The sequence below is a fragment of the Ips typographus genome, linkage group LG3, assembly GCF_016097725.1.
Source record: "Ips typographus isolate SLU linkage group LG3, UJ_Ityp_2.0, whole genome shotgun sequence".
Lineage (NCBI taxonomy): Eukaryota > Metazoa > Arthropoda > Insecta > Coleoptera > Curculionidae > Ips > Ips typographus.
The window spans coordinates 5,437,643-5,460,820 of NC_138424.1; the positions used below are offsets into that span (position 1 = coordinate 5,437,643).

The 23,178-nt window shown below is 35.6% G+C and overlaps 1 protein-coding gene across 2 annotated transcripts; it reads right to left on the reverse strand.

Annotated features, from left to right (window-relative positions):
• Window positions 1–61: 61 nt before the first annotated feature.
• Kdm2 (Lysine demethylase 2) lies at window positions 62–22,665 on the reverse strand. 2 transcript variants are annotated; one of them, XM_081975259.1, is made up of 17 exons: window positions 22,276–22,665; window positions 15,735–15,957; window positions 11,594–11,825; window positions 11,212–11,399; window positions 11,041–11,161; window positions 10,826–10,982; window positions 10,600–10,770; window positions 10,378–10,537; window positions 10,168–10,321; window positions 9,955–10,110; window positions 7,454–7,547; window positions 7,225–7,400; window positions 5,945–6,194; window positions 5,737–5,884; window positions 4,897–5,029; window positions 4,659–4,846; window positions 62–2,850 (listed from the first exon to the last, which is right to left on the reverse strand). In XM_081975259.1, the coding sequence occupies exons 1-17, from the start codon at window positions 22,321–22,323 to the stop codon at window positions 2,420–2,422; spliced, it is 3,030 nt and encodes a 1,009-aa protein (XP_081831385.1). In that variant the 5' UTR covers window positions 22,324–22,665; the 3' UTR covers window positions 62–2,419. The 2 variants fall into 2 exon arrangements, with proteins under 2 accessions (XP_081831385.1, XP_081831384.1); XM_081975258.1 differs by having other exon boundaries at window positions 5,945–6,197; window positions 22,276–22,662.
• Between the last annotated feature and the right edge of the window lie 513 nt (window positions 22,666–23,178).

Below are 23,178 nucleotides of genomic sequence, written 5' to 3' on the forward strand. Positions count from 1 at the left end.
AAATTCATCACGCGACGGTGCAAATGGTGCTAAAAGGGTCGAAATCAGAAAAGTTTAAAAATTATTATACAAAACTTTTTTTATTATATTTGCCACTCTATAAATCTTATAAAACAAGAAGTTACAGCTACGCCTAATAATACTTTCTTTGCAGAAGGAAGATAAATTTTTACCCCATTAACTTTTACTCTTAACAAAACTGCAAAACTCTTATTCTTTGATTCAGGAACAAGTAAACGTACATTTAAAAGAAAATGGTTTATACTATAAAAAAGTGGGCAGTAAATTAGAAGAAATTGGTAAAAGAAATCCATATACTAACTTAACACTGACAATATACAGGGTGTCTGTTTTACAAGCTTCACCATGGAAAACTCGGTTAGATAGAGATTAAAATGCAGCTTTAAAATTTTTTAAATTCTTCCGGAGATATCCGAAAAAAAACTACATTTTGGAAATTAGTTTTTAATTTTTTACCAATTTATTTGATATGATAACTAAAAACAGAAGACACTTTACCAAAACTACTTTTCCTCCTCTACAACGTGACAATATCCAATTTCAGTTCAGACGTTTCGGTTTTTAGTTACCATAGCCAACTTAAATTTTTCTTATGGGCGCCATAATGGATTTTTACATTTTTGAAATCGGCCAATTTTTCTGATTACGATGATGTATCATATAATACGGTTCAAATTAACAGTTTAATTTGAACCACTGTTCTGTTAAGCCACTTAACACTACTTCACGTGACATCATTGACATTTTCAAACCGATGAGCATGTGACATTGTTAAATGACGTCACGAAATCCCCTCTGATTTTCTAATCAATTGTTGATTGATATTATTTTATCGCACTCTTTTGGGTCTTTCCTGATTTATTTGATGAAGTATTTGAAAATGAATTAAACTTACTTATCATTAATGACATCATAAAACGTCCCAGTTTTTGACAACAATTATCAGTTTTTAGGTTTTTATTTTGGATATGCCATATTAGATAAAATTTTACTTATTTAGAATGTATTTTGTTACAGTTTAGCTAAAATATCACAAATTGTATCTTTACAAAGAGTGCATCACAATGAGACATCCTGTACTCACAAAGAGTACAGGATGTCCCAAAAAAGTGTGACATAAAAAAATAGTTATTAATAGCCTCGTTAATAGGTAAACACACTAGATTTGCTTTTTTTCATTTTTTTTTTAGAAAAGTATTGTTAAATGCAACAAATTATATATCGTTGTAATCGTTTCGACGTGCTCCATTCAACAGTTAAATAATATAAAGGGTGTCCCATTTAAAAAAAAACATAAGTTTGGTCTGTCACACTTTTTTGGGACATCCTGGACAAATTTTTAGAACAAATTCTACAACTTTTGTAAAGACATTTTTTGTTCTAAAATCATAAACAAAAAAGTTAAAAGGGCCGTTTATAATGATACACCCTGTACATGATATCATTCAACAATTTATTAGATTAGAGCGCGTTTCGTATCATCATCTGACAGTTTGTCACATCATGTCACATAAGAAAAATTAAAGTTGATGATGTGGTAAGTAAAAAACGAAACGTCGAATATCAAAAATGATGATGCCTCGTCGTAGAGGACGAAAAGTGACAATGGTAAAGTATCTTTTATTTTCAGTTATTATATCAAGTAAATTAATAAAAAAATAAAAACAAATTTCCAAAGTTTCGGTTTTCTTCGGATATCTCCGAAAGTACTAAACATTTTTAAAATTTGAAAGCGGCATTTTAATCGACTCTTGCCCCAGTTTAAACTTCCTTTTCTTCAAACAACCGAGATCGCCATAGTAAAACTCGTAAAACGGACATTCTGTAGTCAAAATATACCAGGTGAACCACATGACCAAAAAGGTTCTCTGACATTTTTTAGATCCGAATGATGACGATTTCACATAATTGTCATTAGGAAAAAGTGTCTGGATTCCCTGATTTTCAAGAACTTAATAGAAAAAGTAGAGCCAGTCACTTTTTCCTAATGACAACTACGTCAAATACCCTGTTGCTCATATGCTTACTGGACACCCTGTATAAAATCAAATAAATGAATCGTTCACTCGAAAAAACTGAAAATAAACTCTCATTTCTCTACAAAGATTACTTACTTAAAATTATTTGCACCTAATTAGTAGACATCACAATATTTACATCAAAACGGCGGTTTGTTTCCCTAAGACAAACCACCGACAACTTTGGTTATTTGTTCGTTTTTAAATCATACATATTGGTTCTGCCAATAAGTTCATTCATGCTAGGTCAAGTCATAAAATCATTTTCTTGGTAAACTTACCAAGACCTGACCGTAACAATAGTGAGTATCTGATTTAAATGCATCCAAAAACAAAGTAAAAAATACATTTTGATTACCAAATTTCACTACGTCTCAGACTTATTGCGCAGGCTTTTGCCTGACGTCGACCAATTTGATTTCCCGCACTTGGAGGTCGTGTTTGCTCTTGGCCGCGAACTTAATAAGGGCTTGAGTGGAAATGTTTAACGCTTGTCTGCAATCCAACCTGGTCAATTTTTCGCACTTGGCCAAGTGCTCCAAACTCGCTTCGGTAACCAATTTCGCATGGCTCAAATCCAACGATAGCAAATTGGCCACTGTGTTGGCCGGTTTGGTGGTTAGCTGCGCGATACCTGCGTCCGAGATCCTCGGACACATGCTCAGACTCAGGGTGTGGACGTTGGGCAGGTATTGCGTAACGTAGCGCATAGCGATATCGGTGATGTCGGTGCCGGCCAGCTTCAACGTTCTGAGGTTTCGGAAACGGATTTTGTCGCCCGCTAATCCCGAACGTGCGTCATTATTAGTACCTGGAAAAGAAGTTCATATAAGTCTGTAAACAAAAAGTTCATAAAAATGTGTAAATATTTCACTTCATATACCCTATTTAAACCTTTAATACATAACAGTACAGCTACATAAGCGCAAACCAACAAAAGGAATGCTAACTTTAATCTCTTGCTTATTTATACAGGTATTGTAAAAGAAAAAAAGACTATACAGGGTTTTTCAATGAAAAGTAGCCACCCTGAATATCTTCCAAAATAATTTCTCTGTTAAAAAATGCTCAACAAAGATTGCAAGGGAGACATCTTTTTACGTAGGATTTGAATTTCTGCCATCAGCCCTTTTGCCGCCATAGCCACCCCCACTAAGTTTTCAAATGGCACCATACCCTGTGTGGCATATCGTTGGAAAGGGTATTTCATAAGCAATTAATTGCACTATTTTATTTGTACATTTGCTTTGAATTGAGACCAAAAAAAATAATAAATACGTTTTGTGTTTATTTTTTGTTAACTGCAGAAATAATAGCAAATAGCGGTTATCATTTAATTAACGGCTCAAAATAACCTCCGTTAACTTCCATACAATAATACAAGCGACTTTGGAAGAGTTCGCGAACATTTGTGAGGACTTGCGGTGTCAGTTGTCGGCATTCATGTATTATTCTCTGCCTAAGGTCTGCAATATTGGCCGGCTGTGTTGCATAGACTTTAGATTTTAAATGCCCCCATAAAAAAAAGTCCAACGGAGTGAGGTCGGGTGATCTCGCAGGCCATTCCATGGGACCACGTCTACCAATCCATCTTCCAGGAAATCGATTGTTCAGATATTCTCGAACGAGAAGTGAATAGTGTGGAGGTGCACCGTCTTGTTGGAAAATTAGTTGATTTTCAAATAAATTTTCATCATTTTCTAGTAGCTCTGTTATGGTCGGATCAACAGTGGTGTAAAGAAGCTCAAGATAAGTATCGCCATTCAAATTACCGTCAATAAAAAACGGACCAACGATGTGGTCTCCTAAAATACCTGCCCAAACATTAAGTTTTTCTGGATATTGGGTATGGGTTTCCCTAAACCAATGTGGATTCGTGTCTGACCAATACCTACAGTTATGCCTGTTCACTTCTCCATTCAAAAAAAACATACACTCATCACTGAAGCAAATATTGTACAACAAGTTCACGTTGTTTGTCAGATTGGTAGACATAATTTCACAAAATTGTAGTCTTCTATCATAGTCATCTTCATTTAATTCCTGAACCAATTTTACCTTGTATGGATGAAAATTGTGTTTTTTTTAAATTCTCCATACACTGCTTGTCGAAACACCCGATGCATGGGAAATTTGATTTAAAGACTGATATTATCCATTGCAACGTGTCCCAAAACAGCAACTTCAATTGGTTCATTAATAATTTGTCTTTCAGGTTGATGTTTTTTGTTTGTCACTGAACCAGTTTCCATGAATTTTTGCATCAACTTTAAGACGTACTGATGACCAATTAATTTATCTGGATGGATTGCATTGAAAGTCGTTATGTTTGAAATAAAAACGTACAATTTCTATTCTTTCGGCAGTCGTGTAAATCAAAGAATAAGAAATTCAAAAATGAGATTGTGGAAACAGAGTGTTGCATTTGAAAATCAAAAGTTAGTGTTCCTTCACACTGATCTGGCATCACCGCAAAGTCCGAAATATTTTAGATAGAGAGTTTGGACCCAATCTAGGCAACACTCCAAGTTCCAACGAAAAATATTGAGTCGTTTTCTAGATACTTCTAATATACCATCAGCGTGAATCAACCTGTATAATAAGAATAATATCACTCACCTAAAATCTCCCGTAACGCTGAATCATTAAAATCCGAAATAAAACTCAGATCGAGAACTTGCAACACTGCCGAATGGTTCGTTCGCAACGAAATGGCACTTTTCACGTCGATACTTTGCAAATAGAGCTGCTTCAGATTGTTCAACCTTTGTATAAGCCACGGCAGTTGAAAGTGATTTATTCGACACCTGCAATAATCAACGGTAAAACCCCAAATGTTCCTTAACGCCTAACTTACCAGTTTAGGCTTAAAATTTCAGGTTGACGTCTCACGGTGCCCTTCAACATGTCGCTAGAAATTTTCTTATGGTCAAACTCCATGCGTTTCCATAGGGACGGGTCGATCGAGTACGTAGCCCACGTTTTACAAACTGAAAATTAGCCATTTTATGAGAAAAATCAAACCAAATAAGGATGACGTAACAATGTCGTGCCTCCAGTAAATGCTTTTATTAAATTTCGTCCTATTATTATTGTTATTTAACGCTTAGCAACGATTTAAACATTTTTGTCCGCGACCAACCAATAATGTACTAATATTCAGCGTGTTGACAGAAGCTAAATGAGGGTCATATAACGTCAGAGTGATTAATAAATCATTATTAACAGGAGTTTGCCAAATCATAAGGTATACCTATATCTTTTCTCGTCTAACTTTACCTAAATCTGTGGTACAGAAATATACTTCAGCTTTTTTGACACCCCAGTTATAGGTTAAGATATTTTATCGATTTACGGTGTTGACAGTTTTCTATCATTTGCAAGAGCGCCTTACTCAAGGGCTACTTGAGGAGCGTCTGTGAATCCGAATCGCCGAGGGCAACTCAAAGCGGCCTTGAGTAAGGAAGGCTTAAAGGTTCCTTTGAGGTGCGACTATATGAATACGGGCATAAGTCACCGTGGAAAAATAGTTTAAGTCACTTGCTGTATAAATAACTATTAATGTGAAAAATGTGACAAATAAGAAAGCAAACGTAACATTCGAAACTTTTACAGCAAGAATTTCATGTTACGTCGCCCTAGTTTTTTGTCATTTTTCCCATATACTGTTTACATAAAAAAAATCAGTGTGACTTACCCAAAGCGCAGTTAAGTAACTCTTGGGGGGTTAAGTATTTGAATATACATAGTATTACTCTCTTGTCCAGCACTAAATGATTGGTAGGGACGATAGGATTTAACATTAACGGTGCCGGCCTCACCACTACTATTGGTTTTTTCAAAACCTGCAAAATAGAGGAGTAATATACATACAATTTTATCAGGAATTTTGCTAGAAACTGTACCTTTGTACTATTGCTAGCAATCTGCTGAGCCAGTTGCATCCGGAACGCAGTCTTTCTATGGCCATCATTGGCAGTAGGAAGGGGAGCCACCTTGGTCTCTACTTCAGAATTATCACTCGATCTTCGTTTCTTAATGGGTAATAGTTCCTGTAATTTGGAATCTTTTTGATCGTTTTCACTTCCCGAGTCCGAATGTTCCGGTTGCGCTTTATTTTCAAAAGCACTGGAGGCGTCCGAACTTATGCTGATCCTTCTGAAAAATTATTTTTCATTTATACCACTCAATACATTCTGTAAGTTGGTAATCTTAAGATATTATTATTTAAACAGTTTCTAATTTAGCAGCAATTTAACTGACAATTGTCAAAATAACTGTCAAAAATCTCAAAAACACGTCTTGTTTCGAAAACTGTATGAAAACTGTGTTAAACAGTAATTCTTGCAAATTCTAGGCAAATTTTGTAAGTTTTGATATTAGACAGATATCAGGCAGTTTTGTAATGACTGTCATAAATCTCAGAAACACGTTTTGTTAAACACGAGATTGCATGAAAACTTTTCTAAACTCTGATTTTTGCAACTTTTGAGCACAATTTGAGAGTCAGAAACAAAATTGCTTGTCAAACAACAAACAACAAAAAGAAAATGACTGTTTAAGCACATTTTTGGAATTCTCATTACATTTCCTATCCAATGACGTGAAAAAACACTACAAAATTTGGTACAATCAGGGAAAAAAGCGGTGTCAAAGTTTGAACTGCCAGAAACACAGCTTGAAAGGATAGTTAGGGACAAAATTGCCTGTAAAACACACTTGGAGTAAGAAAATGACTTTAAGCGCATTTTTGGAATCCTCATTACATTTCCTATCCAATAATCTGAGAAAACACTACAAAATTTGGTACAGTCAGGAAAAAAAGCGGTGTCAAAGTTTGAACTGCCAGAAACACAGTTTGAAAGTACAGTCAGGGATATAATCGCCTGTAAAACACACTTGGAGTAAGAAAATGACTGTTAGAGCACATTTTTGGAATCCTCATTAAATTTCCTTTCCAATATCCTGGAAAACACTACAAAATTTGGTACAGTCAGGGAGAAAAGCGGTGTCAAAATTTGAACTGCCAGAAACACAGTATTTTTAATTTACTGATCAAATCCTGGTAAAATAAAATATTTACTTTACCGATAATATACATCACATAAATTGGATCATTAAACAATTTAAGCTGTTCTTAAACTCAACTTAGTCAACGTCCAATAAACGAACATAAGAAACTCACCTAATATCTGAGGATTTCTGTCTGGCCCGGAAATGTCTAGGCCGGTAGTCGTTATTTTTACCCATTTTACAGCACAACGGACACTCCCAGCTGTTAGGCATATCCTCGTTTATGTAACCGCTCGCTTCTTGACACAGCCTTTGGATGCACTGAGGATGGGCTATTTCGTAGCAAATCTAGAAAAGTCGGGAATTGGAGAGAGAACTCGCAGCCTCGTTGACTTACTCACCGAACACTCCATTAGCGTACTGGGGGTATCACAACGCTGAGGTCCTTTTTGTAACGGTGCCACTGGGGTTTGCATCCAACCATCTAAACCACACCTAAAAAAAATGTTTACTGTTTTAAGCCTCATTTTCACGATAGTAGTTTTTTTGGATAGTTATTGTAATGATGACCACAAGTTACCGTAAAATGACTGACAATGACCGTTATGATTCAACATTTGTGCGAACTCAACCGCCACAGAATAAGTAACAGATTGAACAGAGCCTTCTTAGTTAGTTATTTTTTATGGAGGAAAATTGTACAGGGTATTCCAATAAGCTATGCAGTGTGCACGCGGCGGTTTCTATGTCTATATATCTCACAAGACCCAAAAAGCTAGTTGTTAATTTATTAGAATACGGTGCTTTTGAAAAACCAGGGAATCATATCGTCTTCATAATGAAATCCGGAATCGGAATATTTTGCAAGCCGTCAATAAAAATCCAACTGCATCTGTTAGAATGGTAGGACAAGATGTAAACGTACCAACCCACCTGTAATAAAGTTGCGACTCAGTAACTGAGCAATGTTTCTCAATTTAGGAAATCGTGTAATAGGGCCATTTACATTTGATTATAATCTTAATGGAGGGAGGTATTTGGATTTATTGAAAGCTGAGATCTTACAAGCTCTTCGAGAAATTGTGCCAAATGAAGCTGATTTTAGAAAATTATGGTTTCAACAGGATGGCTGTCCTGCGCATAATACAGCGCCCGTTATGGATTTTCTTAAAGAAAATTTTGGAAACAATGTCATTGCATTAAACGGTTCAATCTCATGGTCAGCTAGATCTCCAGACCTATCCCCTTTAGATTTCTATCTTTGGGGTCATGCTAAGAATGAGATTTATGAGTTTGAACCTCCTACAAATGTTGATGTTCTCCGAGAAAGGGTAATAAATACTTTTGCAATGATAAACCGAAATACACTACTTAAGAAATACGGTTTTTTAGCTTTTTTAACATAAAAATACATTTTTTCTAAAAACGTGCTCTTTTTTATGAAAAAAAAACATTGAATTGTTAAACCCCTACCTGAAAATCGGCGCAATAAACATATCTCCATTATTACTGAAAGCTTTTATACGCAAATGCCAAATAAAACACATCAGATCTCAAAACCCTCAACTCAGGGTCTCCTAAACACACTTATAATAAGGTTATCTCATCCTCAATACCTCAAAAGAGTTTAACTGAAACAGTGAAAGCCACTCAAACCTTTCTGCAAACGCAATTAAAAATGTAAACAAACACACTACATTGCAAAATTGTATGCCTGGCAGTTACTTTCAAACACGGGCATATTCTCAAATATATGAAAGTATATTCCCAATTATTGCCTGACATATTACTTTGTCCCTTTAGTTCATGTACCAGGCATGTTTCTCAGGAATCTAAAAATAACATTGATGTAGGCGGAAATTTCAGAGTTGTATTTTTTTTTTTTTGTAATTTCAGTAATTTTTGTAGTTTTTGTTTGGTTTGCAAGTTGTAATCTTCTTGTGCTTGAATTAGCTCAACGGCTGAATGAAATGTGAATGTAAGGTTTTAAAATAAGACATATTCATATTTTGCTTTTCTTATATCCATTTATAGTTTATACTATATTTTCATTATTCTCATTTAATCATTCAGTTTGAAATAGTGTGTATATCTTGTAACAATTTTACGAAACTGTTTTCAATTTATAATCAACTATACTATAGAGACCAGTTTTCACTTCTCAGACATACCCCTAGCTCATTGGAATATTTAAAAAGTTAAATTTGTATTCACATTTGAAAGCAAAATCATATTCTTCAATTTCGGTTCGTTTTTTATAATATTGACAACGCCGCCCATTTTCACCTTGAAGACGTGCAACTATAGTTATCTTAATCAGTATGTAAACTCTGCGGGTAGTTTTGTTTTGGCGAACCTCTAGACATGCCGTTTTCCATATATGATTTCCATACAAATTTTAATTTGATTCATACGGTTATATTGACGTCAGTATTGATGACGCACAGCTAAACTAGCTCCGCGAGAAGGGTACGTAGTTGTGGCAACGATCAATGTCGCTTTCAACACGTTACCCAAAAATGTCTGACGTTTTTAGAGAAAAATTGCATGAGAGAAAAGAACAAACTAGATCCAAAAACAGCCTGAACTAGTATTAAATATTGACGCGAGTTCTCCAATTCTAATTTCGTCAATTGCGGACAAAAATTTTAATTCTTAGTCAAAAAATCTACTAAACTTGAAAACAGCACTTCGCGTTAATAATGTTTTCCAGCCACTTTTTCCTTCTGGATTTGTTTCTTTTTACTGTACTTGAAAGGTATTTTGAACACAGAACTACTCTCAAGAAGTCACTGAACAGAGAGTATTTTTAATTCAAAGACTGCATTGTTGAACAAATTAATTTTGTGAGCAAAGAATTATCAAAGAATAGATCACCCGTTTTAAAAAACTATATATTTACCTTGCACAAGCGGCTGTAACTGGCAACATTGGTTGGAGACACTGTCTCATGTTGCAAGTTTGTTTAGCTCGTCCAGGACCACCAAATTTGACCATATCCAAACAAAAAGTGCATTCTCCGCAATCGGCCCGTTGACAAGCCGAACACTTTTTGCACCTAAAACACACCTTGAAAAATCTACTCCAGTACTTTAACTTAAAACGTGTTAATTACCGAGTACGTCGTCGACGGGGTCCACCTTTATCACCGGGCGCGGAACCTGGGACGGATTTCGGGCCCCTGAATGCCGACGGAGGCTTGGGAAGTCTCATGGAGTTAGGATTGGATTTATTCAAAAATCCTTTGCTTTTCTTATCGTCCTGGGGCACTAAATAATGGCAATAATCAACAAGATGTTATTAAAATACGAAATGAGCAAATTACGTGACAGAATTGGGCGATTAGTGATGGCCAGCTCCCGTATATCTTGCCTGTGCAACCCTATCAAAGTCCTGACGTCTTGTATCAGGGCTATGGGATCACGAATTAGATCGGGAAGGTTTTTGCGGTTTGGAGGCAACAAGTGAAGGTATCTTACAATATCCTGAAAGTATATCAAAACGAAACAATTATAGAAAATTTCATTTGAACGCACATTGATATTACCTTTAATCCATGTAATTCGGCTTGAGTTAAATGAATATGCGGCCTATCTGATGGAATTGGGGAATCCTGGCCGCTACTCAAATGAGAGTTCCCCAACAGGCAGTGAACGTAACGTTCTAAAACGTACCATAGCATTTCGGTGAAGAACGGGTAACGAAATTTTTGAGGAACCTAAAACTCTTGTTTTAGTATGGCTGAATAGAAAAACAAAAAAATCCCAAACTACCTTAGTGGTATCTTCAACTTGCGCAATTTTCAACTGTTTTTCTATTCCAAATGAATGTAAAAAATTGCCGCCAAACACTAAAGTGTCCACGGGGGTGTAAACTGCGTGAATCCAGCCCGTAGGAATAAAAAATGTGTTTCCCGCTTGCAGTACAATCCTAAAATTACCACACTTTATTGATTATTGTACGATATGGGGCAAAACGTCGGTCAAACCTGGCACATTTCTCCACCGTGTCGCCAAAAAATACGTCGGACTGTTTGCCAGAAAGGCACCACCTTTCGTAAAGATTGATATTGTGTTCAGTGGGAGGGATTAACCAGAAAACTTTACACCCTGTAAATTTCATATTAGATGCAGGCAAAACGATCACAGATTAACATTACCTTTGAGTATATGATACCACACTGAGGTACCACCGAAATCAATGTGGAAATCAGTGTAACACCCTTTAACTGACATCAAACAGTATTTTTGCACTTTGGGATACTTCATATCTTCTAATAAATTCGTAGCCTCAGTCTGACTTTCTTTTAAATGTCGCGGCCACACGCAATCCACCCAATCGATTTGTCTAAGTTCAAAACACCACATTAATATTCTATGACCGAAAATATGTTTTAAAGTGATTTTTCTACAATGTAAGTTTGTATAAATGAATTGAAGATTCTTTATATTTTTACATTTTGTGGCTTCTGTATTCTATACTTACACTAATTTGAAACGGTTTATATACCAGTGATAGTTACAATTTATAGTTCAACTCACCTAACCACTTGGGGGCTTTGAATATAGTTTTCCAATTTGGTGTGGGAAAACTCCAAAGAAATAACGTTCAACAATCGAGTTTTATTGGGATCTTCGTAGTATTTTTGCCATTCTTTCATAGTCATTTCGCTGTTTTTCTGGGTGCTGACGTCCATCACGTCCAGTATCCTTCTGGATCCCACGCTCACCCTCACGTCATTTATCGAGAAATTTGAACTGGGTATTCTAATACCTATAAAAATAGTTTTATATAGTTTTCATACAAAAAAAAACATACATCTTGAAAATGCAGAGGCTTAGATACAACGATCTAACCCACGTTACCTTAGTCGAAAGTGTATAATGTCGAAGATACAGAGTGTCAAAAGTACAATTTAGTATCAGTTTTTCGTAAGTATTTTTTTTAAATAATAAATGGAGTATTTCTTCAATATTCGACAAGGAAAGATCTTGTAAGGTGAATAATCAAAATTTGCTTTAATTTTTATTGTAATATTTAGAGGGGCCACCTGTAGTACGCCATAACGTTTTGAGATTGATACCTTGTATCTCTAAATTTAAAATTTGTTAATGTATTTTACCCAAAAAAGCTATAGCTGAAAAGAGTTGATTTGAAGCACGGATTTTAAGATATTAGGATTTACAAATATGGTCAGGTTAAGTATCAGTAAGAAACTGGGTAAAAGCGTTTAAGTAAAATAACTGCCACTAAGAACTAAATTAAATTTCAAACATTTCTTAAATTAACGTTAAAGTTAGAAAACATCTTTAACCCGTATTTTGAAAGCTAAAGCCCCAACAGCATATGTCTACAGAATATTTTTCGCATATTCTTGCAAATGCCCTTACAAATTGGTGATACTCCTACATACGTATTAGCATTAAATGTGCTGTAATTAACAGTAAAATTAAGCCAAAATTGACATAATTTCTAATTCTTTAACAAATAATTTGCAAACGGTGGTTTCGACGATGGCAAATACGAAGAAAATGAGAGAGATTCTTACACAACAATATTTTTACAAAATTGTGACCGGTTTGTTAATTGAAAATTGGTCTGTGCCTATCTTCACTCTTTACTCATAACCTATTATTATCATCCTAATTTTAGTTTAAAACTTAGGTATTTGTACTGAGTTTATTTTTCTATTATTCTTCAGTTCTTCATAGAAGGGAGCTACATGTGTTGCTACATGTGTGCAGTCAATTGCACCTACTATCCCAGGAAATGCATCTTTCTCCATAAGTTCTTGTTATTTTACTCTATTTTGTGCTTCTTCTGTTGTCGGAAATTGTATGATATGACTTAAATGATTAATGATTACAGATGTAACTTAAACACTTGGAGAGAGCCTGTGTCATGGACCCACACACTTCTGATAACTTCCTTAAGCCGATAAGTGTAAAGTTGCTACTACTCTATGAACTTTGGGAATTTAAATTTATTCTGTTTGTGGGGACATAAATATGTATGTGGTATGGAAAATGTATGATGGAGAACTACTTCAAAAAGGTAAATATTTTGAGTTTGACAAATGAAGAAGCAAAGGTTCACAAAAGTTACATTGATTATTCCACTCAACCATAGTTACGTTATAGAAAAACTAAAAACAAGTTGTATTATAGAGTTGACAGCAAGGTTGACAGTATATTTTTCTTCGGGATATAGTACACAAAATACGTTTTGTGCCTGAAAAATTTTAGAAAATCTTGCATTCAGGCTTGTTGCCCTAAAGAAATAGCTTTCATGCATTCTTTGGTTATTTGACAAAACCTTTTAGGAATCTAATGCATGATTTTCGGCAATTTTACATGCACTTAACATATTACTATTGGTAATTTCATGTGATCATGGAATCATAATAATCCCCTTGTACGATTGGTTTAGTTAATGAATGTCCAAATATCCTCCTCCTCTTTCCATTATCCTCTAAAGGATGTAGTGACACCATTTATATTTGATTCAGCAGTTGATTCCATGCTTGCCTATCCTGTGCAATCCTTTTGGTATCATGCAGTCTCATGTTTATTAAGGGTTTTGTTTGGTCTACCCATCTAGTTGGAGATCTGCCTCTTGAGCGTTTGCCTTCTACTTTCCTTTCTATGATTAGTCGTTCCATTGTTCCTGATCTTCTAGCTATATGACCAAGGTACTGCAGATACATCCGGTATATTCTGTTTAGCAGATACTCTTAAGAATCGTCTGTATACCCACATTTCGAAAGCCTCTATTCTGTTTTGTTTAAAGTCCATGTGTCCGCTACGTTGCAATGGGTAAGACAAGAGCATCAACTAGACGGAGTTTCGTTGTTTTGGTGATAGATCTGTCTTTCCATATTTTATTTAGCTTGGTAGTAGCTGATCTTAGCCATAGTAAGGCGACGCCGTATTTCGCTTTCACATTTCCCAGTGTTGATAATCAAGGAACCAAGATAATTGAAATTGTTTACCACTTCATAGTTGTCTTCAACTATCATTATTTTCGTTTTAGATTTATTTAGTTTTAAGCCATATTTTCCCCTAATAACTGACAGTATGCTCATAATTTCCGTTATTTCTGGTATTGTTGACGCTATGATCAGTGTGTCGTCGGCGTAACGGAGGTTGTTGAAAAAATGCAACCCTGTCTAACTCTTGAAGTCGTTTTGAAGCTCCCCAAGTAAATCCCGTCGATTCTGACTTTCGCGCTGTTTTTCTGATAGAGGTTGCGCACCAGTTGAACCAGATGTTTTGGCGTTCCCATTTCCTACATTATGGTCCAAAGGTAGCTCCAATTTAGTTTATCAAATGCTTTTTGATAGTCTACAAAGCAGAGATACATTGGGATATTAAATTCTCTAGCTTTTTCAATAAGTTGCCTGGCATTTAATATTTGTTCTCTACTTTATTTTTCTGGGTCAAAACCTGCTTGTTCCTCTGAGAAGAAATAGTTTAAGACGGTTATGTATGATATGGAGGAAGATCTTACTAGCGTGAGAGATAAGAGAAACCGTTCTGTAGTTGTTGCATTCCAAGGGCGATCCTTTTTTGAATATTGGAATGAACAGCGACTCCCCCAATCTTCAGGCCACTGTCCTGTTTTCCATATAAGCCAATGATTTCCATAAGCCATCCTTGCCCAGAGCCTTTAGGACCTCTGCCGTTATTTGATCCGCACCTGGTGATTTTTTGTTTCAGAGAAGTTTTATGGCATGTTCAACTTCCGATCTTAGTATCTTAGGCTCTTGAGGGGTATTTATTTCTTCTGAAATTTGTTCTAAATCACCTTTGAAAAGTTTTTCACAGTATACTTTCCAAACTTCTGCTATACCATTGGCGTTGTTTATAATTTCTCCCTCCTCGTTTTTTTATTAATTGGGTGTGTAGTTTGAATTCAGAGATATATCTTACATAGTTAAACAATTTTCGAGACTCATATTTGTTGGAATGTTCCTCAAGTTCCCTACAGACCCCTACGATGTGGTCATTTTTGTCTTGCCTTTAATTAAATTTGTTCTAAATTTATACTTTTAATAACATACTTCATACTAGATTCCTCATCGTCGATTTCACTTAAAATAACTATCCAAATTTTACAGGAAAATCCTGTGGAAAAAACAATGGATCAATGAACGAATTTTGATGGTAATAATCGAAATCACAACAAGCTCCCCAACAATATCTTAACATATTTAACAACAATAGGTGATTACAATAGTGGTACTTCTTGTTAAATAAAAATATGAGTAAATTAACAATAATAAAAAGTTAACAATGGTTATAGTAGTAAGGGTAATTTTGAACGTAGTGGTTGTGCCCAGTAATAGTATACACCCGACTTGCACTATTGGATCCAAATTTCGAAACATTCTAAAACTACCCAAAATATGTGGTAGACAATGTGACAACACCGCTCAACGCTTAGGAACACAACGAAAACCCGACCTCCGACTATAAACAGAAACATCAGACTCGTCAGAGCACATCCATCTCTCCATCCGTCGTACACGTTATGACGCCTGGTGTTTGCGGAAGTTTCGAGCGCCTGCGTTTAGTTAATTTAAGCCTAGTCCGAAATGAAAACGAAATCGAACTTATAGAAAAAATAAAAATGACCTCCGAGAGGTTAATAGCACTACTCAGTTCAGTAGACTAAACTCACCTAAACCAGTCTTGTCCTTAAACAGAAGAGGAGTGTTGAAACCATACTTCTGAAAGTAGGCAACGTTCAATTCCTCCCCACGCATTTCCTTCACCATCCCATGGGATTCGAAGATGGGATCCTCCAGTTTTTCCTGGAGGTTAAATGACCGCCGCCCGTCCAAGTCATCATCATCACCTAACGCCCAATCATCTGAGTAAAGCTTCTTCTGTTTACGCTCACGCTGAAACGTCAAAATTGTTAATAAAAAATTTGTAGAATGATAATATCATGGATGACATAAAATTCATGATAAACCATCAATCAAATGGACTCTAAAGAAAAAGGCGCATTTGCAAAAGATAGAGATCAACAAGTTGGTCAGAATCTAAATCCGTGTTTTGGGTCAAGGCAAATTTTCCCTTGGAGAAATGTCAAGCAAAGGGTGGCGCAACCAAGAAAATCATGTAATTAATATGCACACCCCACCCTCTAATGAGGGTAAAATATGACAAAAAAGTGCAACTCTCACGGAAATTCATCATACCCGGCATACACATACGTCCACTTCAGACAGCTCAAAATCAATAGATTGCAGCAGCCACAGAACCGACTGTCAGCAATATTGTAAGCTGAATGAAGTAGTAATATGCAGCTGAAGCTGCAACCGTCACAACATAATTAAATTTGCACGAAACATACCATACGAGAGATGATACTTTGACGATTTGGAGAAGATCGGCAGGCAAACTTGCGTTCCCTATGCGCCATATTGAACTACTGAAACTGAAACCGAAGCTGCTGGGAGCGTGAGCTTCGCGGGATAGGCAAACGCTTATGAGAACTTGACGCGAACATTCAGTCATATTTTATGGGAGGTTTAATTAAAGGGTTTCTGCAATCAAACTAACATTAAGTGGCAATGGTGGATCAGAGATTTTGCGTCAAACAACACTTTTTATAAACTAACTAACCAACTCTGAGTGTTCGTACTCAATTTTCAGGAAGCAAATGTGAAGAGGTGATTCAAGGCGCAGTCGCGCTTCTAGAGTGAAAACGGGTCAATTATGCTATACACAGGCCGGAAAACTTTGAGTAAAGAATTGGCGTTTTCCAGACAAGTTCACTCTCTTGTAGAGGAGCGTTTCAGAGGCTCTCTCGTTTCCGTGTTCTACATATTTGAAACGAAATTGCTTTCAAGCTCTTAAGCAACGCTTTATAGGTAGACTTATTTAACACACCCCCGGATTTTCCACAGTCAACAGCAACAAGTTACTAATCAACGGACGTTTAGTGGGTGGTTATACATGGTGATTCAAAATGGGTTACCAGTCTCTTCAGAATTGATTAATTTCATTTTGAGTCAGAACGAAAGTATTAAGGTCGTTCAGTGACAAACGCCACCATGATCTGGCCTAAAGCCACTAAAGACTTCTACTCGCCATAATTCAATATACCGAAAAGTTTTGTTTTTCTTCTAAATAAATGTGAAATGGTCAAAGTTTTTTACCTTTCTCCTACAAAATTGTCATTATGCGAGTTAATTGGGGCTAATGTTTGGAGAACCATTAGAAATCAATGAGGTAAACCAGAGATGGTGACAAACGTTACGTAAAACACATGTGTCAGTTTACTGGAACGGCTGTGATGTTATTTGATTCACAATGATCACAAGACCTCACACTTTTTGATAAAACAATCATGTGGGAACTTCAGGAAAACTACCCGTCTTGATGAAATTTCCCGGATTAGGTCAGGTAAGATACTTTAGTGCTCTCACAATACACTGTGAACTTATCTGCTCTTACTTTTTACATTAAAACACTAACCTTTCTATTAGAGACATTATTGCCGCCTTTTTCCACTCATCACTCTACAACAACAACAATTTCTTAACCTAACTTTTTTGACAGTGAACGTCGGACACTGTTGACGGATTTGAACACGTTCCGTATTAACCTACTCTAGTGTCACTACCAATCATGTGACCGATTACATCCCCTCCATTTTGGCATTTTCGTCTAATCCATTGATTTTTATATTTCTAATATGTAGTGTTCTCTTCTTAACACTAGTCAGAATTATTGGATTGGAGTCAAAACGAATTTTTCTATAAACATTTTTCTAAAACATTATTAGACATTACCATGATACAAAAGGTTATTGCGGGGGATATACTTCAGAGAGTAGATTCTTTTGGTGTAACGGCTGGTCAGCTAGAATGGAAGGTACTGTATTTGGAAAACTAGCCAACACAAGAGACAAAAGAAAGAAAACAGATAAAAAAATTGTAATTTCAGCTTTCCACATCTACATGATACCATTTTTTGATTATGCTACTTGGTTTGGACAATTTTTGTTCTAAATTTTGTCGTTTTAGAGATATCTATCATTAAACATTAAAATTTTATAGGTAAATTCTTCTTTGGGCCTGATTTATTGGCTTTTTGCCGACGTGAAAAACTTTTACTTCAGTGCTCTATACAGGGTGGAAAACCAATATTTTTTTTTTGGTTTGGTTCTAACATAAGGAAGTGTGGTCAATATTTCGGAACGTTTTAAGGCGTTTCCCAATTAACGTCCCTTGTCTCAAGAAATTTTGATTTATCCAAAAAAGATGACATTGCAGTGCTCAACATTGAATTAGTTATGGTAACAGGTTGTAGATCCAATATTATCTATTACATACAGTAAGGGCAGGAGCATTTACTGAAGCAAACAGGAGTATGAAACTCATTTAATTTAGGTCATCCATGACTTTTCTTAATTAATTAAAAACCTATCCAAAAACAGTAAGTATAATATCAAATCAAACCTCATAATTTTTTCTGCAAATGTCATTACGAATGACACTAATGACATAAAGAAGACAATTTCCGGTCGAATTTTATCCAATATGGCTGTAATGTAAAACAGTATAAATTTTGATAGGAACCAAGATTTGCTGCAAGTTTGTTTCGGTATATTGTTCAAGATCTTGTATAAGAAATTGGATAGTCTAAAACGGCCTTAAAGTCACTTTACCAATAAATATTTTTTCTAACATAGTAACTTGTTTGGGTCAATATCTCGGGACGTTTTTGAGCGTTTCTCAATTATCGTCATGTGTCATGTGAAATATCCTCGGAAATATAGATATATCCGGAAAATGTATAGAACCAAGGATATAAAATGTTTAATCTTGAATTAAGCTATATCAGCACGTTTATATCTGTCATTCAAATATGTTCAACATTATCTGTTACATAATTTGAGTACTTTTTAAAACAAGTCTCATGTTTGATAAGACCTTACAGGGTCTCCACAGACAGCGAGTGAAATTTTAAAATGTTTGCACGAGTTGTTCTCTTGCTTTAATTATTTTTAGACACCCTGTAGAGTTCTATCGATCAAGGCAGTTAATTTAAAATTATGTAAAACACGAGATAAAACATAATTTAGGACCTGCACCTGACTTTTTTTTACTGAATTTTACTTTTCCAGATTATTGTGTATGGGTTACTTGAAGCCGTTTGTGTATGAAAAAATAACCGAGGCAAATTATGAAATCAAACTCAAAATGCTGTTGAGAAGAGCAGTAGGCTGTTTGGAACAATAATGTGCAGTTATTTCAACCAAAATTTCCTTATTTTTTTCTCATAAATGCATCAAGCCCAATACTTTAATTACAAATATCTCGAAAATCGATTATTTTAAGAATAATAACCATGTAGATATACCTTTTTTGGATAGAAGATATTTGGGTTCCAGTTGTCAATTTTAAAGCGAATTACTCTAATTATCTATCTTATTATCTAATTTTACCAACAAATTTCAGGTTGTTGGTGAGTTATTTAAAAAAGACCATTTTAAAAAAATAACTTTGACCCCCTGTATTTCTGTTGACTATAATTCCTCTGAGGTGCTAAACCTGCTAAATCGAATAATTTTGATCCCAGAAATCCGCCATTAAATTACTTACCATTACTTATGGGACACCCTGTAGAAGAACGGCCATTGTTTTTTCAGCAAGGGTTGAAGTTAGGAAAAACACTTAAAATTGGATGTTTTTGTTTATTGAACTTTGAGTCCAACTCCTCCAAGTTAATGTCCCTTTCACAATGGACGTAAACATAAAGTTTCAGTTTATTTTTTTAACGTTATGTAGAAGTTATGATCAATTCTAATCTATCAGGAAACGCAGCATTTAAATGAAAGAACAAATAAGTATTTTTCACTCAAAGTAATCTTATTCATTTACGTTAAGATTTATGTGTTTAGTATTACGTTTACGTTCATTGTGAAAGATGCATAACATAAGAAGTACAAACTCACACAATTCGAATCGTTTATATCGAATATTTTATGACGGTTTACATGATCGGATTGAACAAGCGGATTCAATCCGATCCGATAAAATCTTCGATATTATAAACAACGCAGATTAACGATTTGAATTGACTAGTCGATCCTAAATATTAATAAGATTGAAACACTGAATCCGATTAAAAAGCCACTTTTTAAACGAGATTGATGGATTGAATAATCTGGCAGTTGACAACTGACGTTAACAAAGGCAGGCGAATAAAATAATCATAAAAAAACTCTTATTTTTTGTTTTTTCTTTAGAAACCACTCATTTTTTCTGTTTTGACTGATTTTAAAGCGTTCAATTTATTCGTTTTGATTTGTTGGAGGAAAAACCGAAAACGGAAAGGTCGTTTGACAGCTGACTGCGACAAAATAGGAATGTTGTCATCAGTGTCAGTTCTATTTCTATTTTGTATCTTTTTTTATTTTGTTGCTGTCTTGTTCTGGTTCCATCGGCTTGTCTATATCGATTGACCAATCGAAACAATGTCAACGTATAAAACGAGATTCAACTTATGATTGTTCTATCCCCTTCAATAATCGGATTAAGATTCTGTCAATTGCTGTTAGATAGCAATTACGAATATATTGTCATGCCATCTCTATCTACTTCAATAGTCATTTTTTTTCGATTCGTAAGTAAAACCCAATGGGTCAGGTTTTATCAAAACTTTCTAGGTTTTTTCTGAGGGGTAGATGGCCGTATCTTGGTGTACACACTCTAGGTAATTTGAGATATTATGAGGCACTTTGCCAGTATCACCAAGAATTTTCAAGGTATTACGAGTCATTTTGAGGTATTTTTAAGGCATTTCATACAATTTTGAGGCATTGACTGTATATTTCAAAATGTTTTGCGACATTTTCATTGGAATTTTGAGCGAAATAAAGCCTAAATAAAGGAAATTTTGCGATATATTTTTTGTGATATTAATGTTCAGGGTGCTCTTGGACACCTGGTATAACAAAATTGATCGCACATGTAATTATTATGGTAAAATCTTTCTTACATGATATTAAGTTGAAACAATATTCATTACAAATTATTATAATAATCTACCAATTTTTAAGGTTACGTGACTGTTTTTGACACGTGTCAACTAGACTTTACAGTGTTGCAAGCTCTAAAATGGCATAATCAAAGTCACGTGATGCGTCTCTTACAATTTCAGCTTTTACAACTGTCTAAAATAGCCGAAATTTAATTAACCAAGTTTTTAAAGTTTCAACCTCATTTTAACGGTCACGTGATTAATTTTGACAGATATCAACTGGCCTTTACAGTGGTGCAAGCTCAGAATTGCATTATCAACGTCAAGTGATGTGTATTTTGCAATTTAAATTTTTTACAACTGTCCAACTCAGAAACAGTAAATGTCAAGTTTCATTGGTTGAATGCTCACGTGACTATGACGTTTTTTAATAAAGTAATAAATAAGAGTAAATTTGACGTCACGATGACGTAATTGCTTCAATTGTGATTGGATGAAGCAACTGTCAAATTACGTCATCGTGACGTCGTACATCAAAACGAATGCGGCCATTGTGATCAAGGTTGGCGATTTGACTGGGTCAACAATGTGACAGCTACCATGTGCATTTTGAATGTGACATAGAAATCGATATTAAATTGTCTAAGGTCTGGAGTGATCAACACGCACATCAGCAATTAAAACGTACTCACACCCACCCGCAACACTTGTTATAGTGACAGAAGTGGAAAATTCACCATAAGTTAGCATATGAATCTTATGAAACCCAATGCGAGCAGTACGTCTAAAAACAGGTGAGCCAGTAACCAGTAGCACAAAACCGGTGTCGACGACTTTAGGAAGTCTTCGTCGACTCAGTCTCGCCGTTTGGCTTGAAAATACACCACGTCGTCAACCTTCACCGCTAGCATTGTGCGATCTACATCGATCGGGAAACATAAACTAGCGCAAACATTGGATTAGGCGAAAGATATCGTGACTTAAGCGGGTGTAGGTGGAGAATTAATTCGTCCCGTAGGTCACCAAAAGCCCACCCCATACGAAAAACCAGACAATACTTGAAGAAAAATCGAAAGCGATAAGAGCGTGCATTTGGTTGCGAGAAAGAGGCATGGCGACTGTACTACAAAACTGACAAGTTTACGTGAAATCTTTGTCCTACAAAATGGCAGCGAAATGTCCCCTTAAACCGCATTTTAATCTAGTTAAACCGTACTCACCAGTTGTCTAGCGGTTTTCGCCTTTGCAGACGACGAATTTTGCGACATTTTTTCGCACAACTACGTAAATTTCGATAAAGCCACGATACACCCCGGAAAGCACCACGTCTACACCCAACACTTACCGAAGCGGGACTAAAATTATCAGAAAATTAATGGGCTGAGACCATAAAGCTACGCGCAACTCTGAAATCGTGTGGTCTCACTCAATCACGCATCCATTCGGTGTACCCGTCCTTTTCTAGCACATCCTAAAAAGCATGGAGCAAGTCGATGTCTGAACGTTCTGTTGTGTTTAGGATTGAAAGACGAAGCAGCGTTGCCAAACTGTGACTTATTTCCGCTTAATTAGAAAAGCTAATTTAAAATAAATGTGATTAAATAAGTGAACGTATGCAAAAAATCGAACAAAAATAGAATGGCGTACCTATGTAATAGACATTTGCGTCTTTATTTATTACATTTGAAACGTTAAGGCCGCATTCGTTTTTACACTTTATGGAGCGATTGTGTCGTCACAATGACGTAGTTTGACAGTTGGTCAAATTATGGTTTTGCCAAATTACGTTACATTCGCCTTGCGCGCTCCATGGAGCATGAAAAGGAATGCTGCCTTACTCAAGTAGGCCTAGAATTTGACGTAGATTCCAAAAATCGAATAAAAAATTATAAGTGTGGTTTGTTGCTGTGTTGGATGTTAAAAATTCATTGAATCATCCTGTAAACTACTCCATTGTATTGTCAATAACTCGGTTATTTTGACAATTATAGGGTGGTTCGATATACCAATTTGTAGTCCTTGAAATTCTCTTTTGAACACCCTCTGTATAGCGTTTTTACCTAAAACGTCAAATAAGTGAGTTTTTTACTTATCAAACAACTCAGTTTTAACGTCTTTATAGA